Here is a 6,995-nt window from a genome sequence, read left to right on the forward strand (position 1 = left end):
TTCTAACTATGATGACTGGAAACCTCGTATGATAGCCTTCTTGAGGTCTCTCGATAGAAAGGTCTGGAGAGCTGTCAACAAAAGATGGGAACATCCAACGAAGACAGGTAAAGATGGAATCATCATGCAAATTCCTGAAGAAGAGTGGGACAAAGAGCAAGAAGCATTAGCCCTTGGAAACTCTAAGGCCTTGAGTGCACTGTTCAATGGGATAAATAAGAACATTTTCAGACTGGTGCATCACTGTGAACTGGCTAAAGAAGTTTGGAATACTCTCAAAACAACTCATGAAGGTACCTCCAAGGTAAAAATGTCTAAACTCCAAATGCTGACTACTAAGTTTGAAAATCTGAGGATGAAAGAGGATGAGACTATTCATGACTTCCACATGAATATTCTTGAAATTTCCAACACTTCTGGAGGCTTAGGAGAGAAAATGTCTGAAGAAAAACTTGTAAGAAAGATTCTCAGATCATTTCCCAAGAGATTTGTCATGAAGGTTACTGCTATAGAAGAGGCTCAAGATATCTGCAATATGAAGGTTGATGAGCTTATTGGGTCTCTCCAAACTTTCGAAATGGGCCTGTGTGAGAATATTGAAAAGAAAAACAAAAGCTTAGATTTTGTATCAAATACTGAAGAGGATTCAGAAGAAGGAAATATTGAAGGTGATGAAAGCATATCAGAAGCTATAACCATGCTTGGAAGACTGTTCAACAAGTTCATAAAGAAGGTTGATCAAAAAGGTCGACCAAATGTCAAGAACACTTCATCTGACATCAGTAGAAGATCAAAATCTGAAGAAAAGGCCAACCAAGGCAAGGGAATCCAATGTCATGGATGTGAAGGTTTTGGACACATTAGGGCTGAATGTCCTACCTTCCTCAAGATGCAAAAGAAGGGACTATCTGTCACCTGGTCTGAGAGAGACTCTGAGAGTGAATCAGAAGGAGAATCTGCAAAACATGTCAATGCACTAACTAGTGTCTGTGCCTCTGATGATGACTCAAGTGGAGATGAACTTACATTTGATGAACTTGCTGCTTCATATAAAGAGTTATGTGTCAAAAGTGCAGAAGTGTGTATCCAAGGAGAAAAGTAGAAGAAACTCATCAAGGAGCTGGAAGCTGAGAAGAAGAAGCATCTGATAGTCATAGATGGTCTAAATGGTGAGATAACCTTCCTGACCTCCAAGCTAGATCAAATGACAAAATCCATCAGAATGCTGAATAAAGGAACTGATACTTTGGAAGAGATTCTAAAGGTGGGACAGAAATCAGGAACCATGTCTGGTTTAGGCTTTGTTAAGGAATCCTCATATGAATTCAAAAGCTCAAAGGCTGAAGTTCAGAAAATCAAGCAGAAGTCACAACCAATGTCACAACATCATGGAAACAGGAGGACTAACCATCAAAAGAAGAAATTTCAAAGATGGAGATGCCACTACTGTGGAAGATTTGGTAACATAAAACCCTTCTGTTACAGGTTGCATGGTTATCCTAACCAGACCCCTCAAGTCAGACCTAAGCAGAAGGCACCTAAGCATAATGCCCCTATCAAGAAACAACAATGGGTTGCTAGAATATCTCATACATCTCTAAGGGCGTCTACCAAAGAAGACTGGTATTTTGATAGTGGTTGCTCAAGACATATGACTTGGATGAATAACTTACTGGTAGATATACAACCTCATACTACCAGTTATATGACCTTTGGTGATGGAGCTAAAGCCAAAATCAAAGGTGTTGGTAAGTTGGAAAGTCCTGGAGTTCCAGAACTGAATAATGTGTTGTTAGTAAAAGGAATAACTGCTAATCTCATTAGCATAAGCCAACTATGTGATCAAGGCTTCAATGTACAGTTCACTAAGGAAGAATGTGTTGTGACAAATGGAGAAAATAAGGAAGTTATGAGAGGATCCAGAACCAAAGATAACTGCTATCTATGGGAACCCAAAGTAGTTGAAAGGAAGAAACATAATTGTGTATCATTATCCATTACTGAAGCTGAGTACATAGCAGCTGGAAGCAGTTGTTCCCAATTGGTATGGATGAACCAGATGCTGACTGAGTACAATGTCACTCAGAATGTCATGACATTGCTCTGTGACAATCTCAGTGCCATCAACAGTTCAAAGAATCCTATCCAACACAGCAGGACCAAACATATTGACATTAGACCTCACTTCATAAGAGATCTGGTAGAAGACAAAGTGATTGCCTTGGAACATGGGGCAACTGAACTACAACTTAATGACATATTTACAAAGGCTTTGGATGCTACTCAGTTTGAAAATTTAAGGGGCAAAGTGGGAATATGTCTTTCTGAGGAATTATAGCAACTAATGATGCTAAGAATTTACTGTTTAATATTTCAAATTATTAAACAATTGAGAGTATACTCTGATTGGTCAACAGATAATAGCTATTACTCTTGCAACAAGCATTACCTCTTCCATAGTTTCAACTTTCATTCACGCAAGCATCCTCTCAGAGAAACTTTTCATTTCGCCTCTGAGATACTCATCATGTGTCAACAATCCACCTCATCTTCTTCCAAGAACATGTCTGATTCTCCTAGCGCTGAACCAAGCAACCCTAACAGAGAAGATCCTGTTGTTGACTCTGTGAATACCCCACATACAAGAAGACCTAAAGAAACTGTATCAGGCTTCTCCTCAGCCATCGCTCTTGAGGAACGAACCAAAGAAGGATCCAGGTATGTTCACAATGCCATTGCCACTATGGTAACTGGAATACTGTTTGGTAATAGGTCCTTGGGGTTTCCATTCCCTTAAACACTATTGAACCTGATAGTGTTACTTATCAAGAAAATACTGAGTCTTTAGGAAAGAATATCTCTGATGATGTTGAGCAAGCTGATGCTCATAAGGAGCCAAATGTTGACAAACCCTTAGATAATGGGGCTGGTGAGGAAGTTCATGTCACTCATGATGTCAGTGACAACCCTAACTGTGAGGCTGAAACAGTAGACCTGGAGGAATCTTCTGATAATGAGCTGATGTCCTCTGTCCTCCCTAGCATAGCCAAAAGGGTTAGGACTAGGAGAGAAAAGAAAATTGTAGCTCAAAGGTCCCCCAGAAAGAAGATTGATGTTCCAACCTCTTCCAAGACAACGGTGGCAGTCGAGAGTTCCCTCAAGAGGAAAGTTCATGGTCCAACCAAATCTTGGAGCAAAGGGGTGCCCAAGAAAAAGAAGACCAAGTCTGTTATTGTTGAGTCTGACTCAGATGTTCCGTGTAATGTCTCTGACACTCTGCCAAAGAAGAAGCCAACCACTAGCAAGCTTGCAGCTAGTGTCCCTGAGGTACCAATTGACAACATATCTTTTCATTTTGCTTCAAGTGTAAACAGGTGGAAATATGTGTATCAGAAGAGGCTGGCTTTGGAAAGGGAATTAGCTCAGAATGTCCTAGACTGTAAGGAGATTATGGACCTTATTCAAGAGGCTGGTTTAATGAAGACTGTGACTCAGTTCTCAAAGTGCTATGAGATATTGGTGAAGGAATTTATTGTTAATTTGTCTGAAGAATGTGTTGATGGCAAGTCTAAGGAATTCAGGAAAGTGTATGTGAGAGGCAAGTGTGTAAATTTCTCTCCCTCAGTGATCACCAAGTATTTGGGAAGGCCTGATGTAGCTCAACTTGAGCTTGAGGTGACTGACAACAAAATCTGTCAAGTCATCACTGCTAATCAAGTAAGGAAGTGGCCTCTCAAAGGAAAATTGGTGGCCAGTAAACTGAGTGTCAAGTATGCAATGCTGCACAAGATTGGAGCTACTAACTGGGTGCCCACCAATCATAAATCTACAGTTGTTGTAATGCTTGGAAAGTTTATATATGTTGTTGGAACCAAAGCCAATTTTGACTATGGCTCCTATATTTTTGATCAAACTTTGAAGCATGCAGGAAGCTTCAGTGTGAAGGGTCCTATAGCCTTTCCTTCTCTCATATGTGGTATTGTTTTGAATCAGTTTCCAAACATCTTAACAGAGAATGATTCTGTGAAGAAAAGAGACAACCCTATGTCCTTCAATCATAAGCTGTTCCTAGGTACCCATGTCCCTGACATTGTCATGGCAACAGGCGAGACATCACGTGTAAGCAAACAACTAGGTAAAGTTGCTATCATTGCAATGCTCAAAGAAACTTGCAGGGAGTTAGAGGCAAGGAAGCTGAACTTGGAAAAATTAATTAGCAATTTGGAGATGACTGAAGGTGATGTGCTTGGTGAAGCTGCTGCTGTTGCAGAAGAAGCTGAAAGACAAGGTGAAGAGGGAGAAGCAGATGCCAGTCCTGATGATGGCACAAATGATGATGCTGACTCTGAGTCAGAGGACTAGAACATTTCTTGTGCTTCTGATAATTGCTTGTCATTTTATTTTTGTGTGTTGGTCTATAATATTAAGTGTTGCTTTGGCAACATTTTTGAAAAAAAGGGGGAGTAACACCTGTACCCCAGGACAACAGATTTCTTTGAAGTTGAAGGTCCTTTAAACAAGAGGTTATGTTGCTGTTTGCTATCTACTTGATCTTCTCTTGTGCTGCTGCTGTTTGAAGTTTAACATCTATGTTTGCTAAGTGTAGCACCTCAAATTTGCACCTATCATTGTACATACATTCTCATATTAGGTCATAGCATAACATGGTCCACTGCATAGCATTGCATTGTCCCATCTGCCTCAAGTACAAGATCATCAGGAGAATTAGGTCAAACTGATCAGGAGATCAGTCAACCAAGCAAGCAAATGTGTTTCTCATTGAGCCAAGGCCCTAGGGTTGGTCCAACATGTTCACATGACTTGGGGATCCATTTGAAGTGTTTAGGTCAAGGATTGGATGTTCAGAAGTCATCATTCAATGCACAGTCAGTCAGAAACCCTAAAAAGTCAAACTTGGTCAACTGTGATTGATTTTTTGGTTTTGATGATGGGATTTGGTTTGAGAGAGCTTATTCATGTCCAAATGGGCCTCATATATCATGTCAAACACCATCATGGAAGAATTTGAAGCCAGATCAGAATTTTCCAAAAATAGAAACTGGACCTGTAATTGAAACCTGCCAAAAATGGAAAGTCTTGATCCTCAAACTTACATCATGATACAAGCTTCAAATGAATTTTTGCCCAACATGAAAGTTGAAGATCTTGTTCTCCCATTTCCAAAAAGTCCAAGAACACTCAATTCCCATGTATGGTTGGCAAGTTATGATCAATTCATTTTCAAAAATTCTTGAACTTCAAAAGGCCATATCTCCCAAACCATTTGGCCAAATTGGGTGGGGTTTTTTGCTACAAGTCACATTTGATGCCATCTTCCCAAAAATGTCATCACCATTCACCAAAACTTCACCAATCAAAATGGCATTTTTGGACTTGCATGAATTGATTTCAAGTGTGGTACAAAAGTGAGTTTCAAAATTAACCATTTCTAATCAATTCTACCAATCAAATATGTTCAGAAATCATATTTTGGTCATGTTACAAAGCCCATTTCGTGCAGTACATACAGCCATTCCTAACTTGCTTGAAAATTGGCCAAAAGTACACTTTTTCACCAACTCCATTCCACCTTTTCATGGACTTTGATTTGTACCATTAAACAGAGTATTTAAACATCATTTTCTGCTAAATGAAACCCTAGCAGCCATACATTCAAGACAGAAAAATCTCATATTCTCTAAAATCCTCATTTTGCATTTTGGCATTTTTCTTGAGAAAACCTCAAAGAGCTCGAGCCACACTTGTTTGTGCCATCATTCACAATCATGTTGGAAGCCATTGCAAGCATGGAGTTGCAGCTGTAACAACCATTTCACTACTGTTTTCTCCAAGCACTCATCCATGGCAGTCCTTGATTTAAGCCATCTCGAACATCCCTGAGCCAAGCTTCCTTCACTATTCAACTTTGGGAAGCTGATAGAGCATCTGTTTCGCTTCAAAATAGCCAAACAACCCTTGAATCTCAACTGTTTTGCAGATTTGGTGAGTTTTCGACTTTCACTATTTACAAAACTATGATATGCTTTAGGTAGGCCTTGTTTTGCTGATTCTATTGAACCTTGAACCATTGAAAATGACTGAGTGATGTGGGAGAAATCGGGTTTTTAAGTTTCACATTCAAATTTGTTCTTGCTTATTTCTTCTTGCTTAGCATGATTTAATGGATTTGGTTGTTAGATTATGCATGTTTGTTGTTTGCTGATTCGAATGATATATTCAATTCCAATTTTTGGGCACAAAATATTTTTCGATTTGGATGAAGATGATGAATGCACTGTACATTGAAGAACCCTAATTTGCCCAGAATTTGTCTTTTGTACGTGTTGCATGGCACTGTTCCTGCGTGAGCCAATAATATTATTTCATTTCCGCGAGCAAAACGGCACCGTTTGATTAAGTGGAGTCCATAATTACAAGTTTGCCACTCGGGGCACATGACACATTGAATTAAATTGTTATTTTTCATTTTAATTCCATTTTTTGAACTCCAACTTTGAAAAATCATTGCGCATCCAATTTTAGTCCAAATTTCATGGGATTTTTTGCATCATGTTCATCACAATCTCTAGTTTTTTATCATATTTTTTCCAGATTTTTTTGATGAGTGGATTTTAATTGGTATTAGGGTTTGTGACATGTGCTCATATTTTGTACACTTTGCCAAAACATTTGTGAAATGGTGATACTTTATCCAATGACCCTGAAATTTTTTGTGATTAAACTAGACACATTCATGGTGATTTTGGTTTAGAGTTTGTGAATTTATCTTATCTGGTTGTTGAGTTATGAATTTTTGAATTAGGGTGTGACAATTTGTGTCACACCATTGATGTCTAACTTCATGATTTTTGTATCCATGCTTCGTGACCTCCAAATGAATTGATTTTTTGCATGATTGAGCTCTTATATGTCTAGTTGGCATGTGATTTTTGTGGAATTATTTGAGGCATTTCCTAATTGTTTGAGATTTTCTC

The 6,995-nt window shown here is 38.8% G+C and overlaps 1 protein-coding gene across 1 annotated transcript; it reads left to right on the forward strand.

Moving 5' to 3' along the window:
• Positions 1-2,563: 2,563 nt before the first annotated feature.
• Positions 2,564-4,362, forward strand: LOC127129860 (uncharacterized). The gene is made up of 3 exons (XM_051058975.1): positions 2,564-2,718; positions 2,817-3,257; positions 3,375-4,362. The coding sequence occupies exons 1-3, from the start codon at positions 2,564-2,566 to the stop codon at positions 4,360-4,362; spliced, it is 1,584 nt and encodes a 527-aa protein (XP_050914932.1).
• Positions 4,363-6,995: the final 2,633 nt, after the last annotated feature.

The sequence above is a fragment of the Lathyrus oleraceus genome, chromosome 3 (genome assembly GCF_024323335.1).
Source record: "Lathyrus oleraceus cultivar Zhongwan6 chromosome 3, CAAS_Psat_ZW6_1.0, whole genome shotgun sequence".
Classification (NCBI taxonomy): Eukaryota; Viridiplantae; Streptophyta; class Magnoliopsida; order Fabales; family Fabaceae; genus Lathyrus; species Lathyrus oleraceus.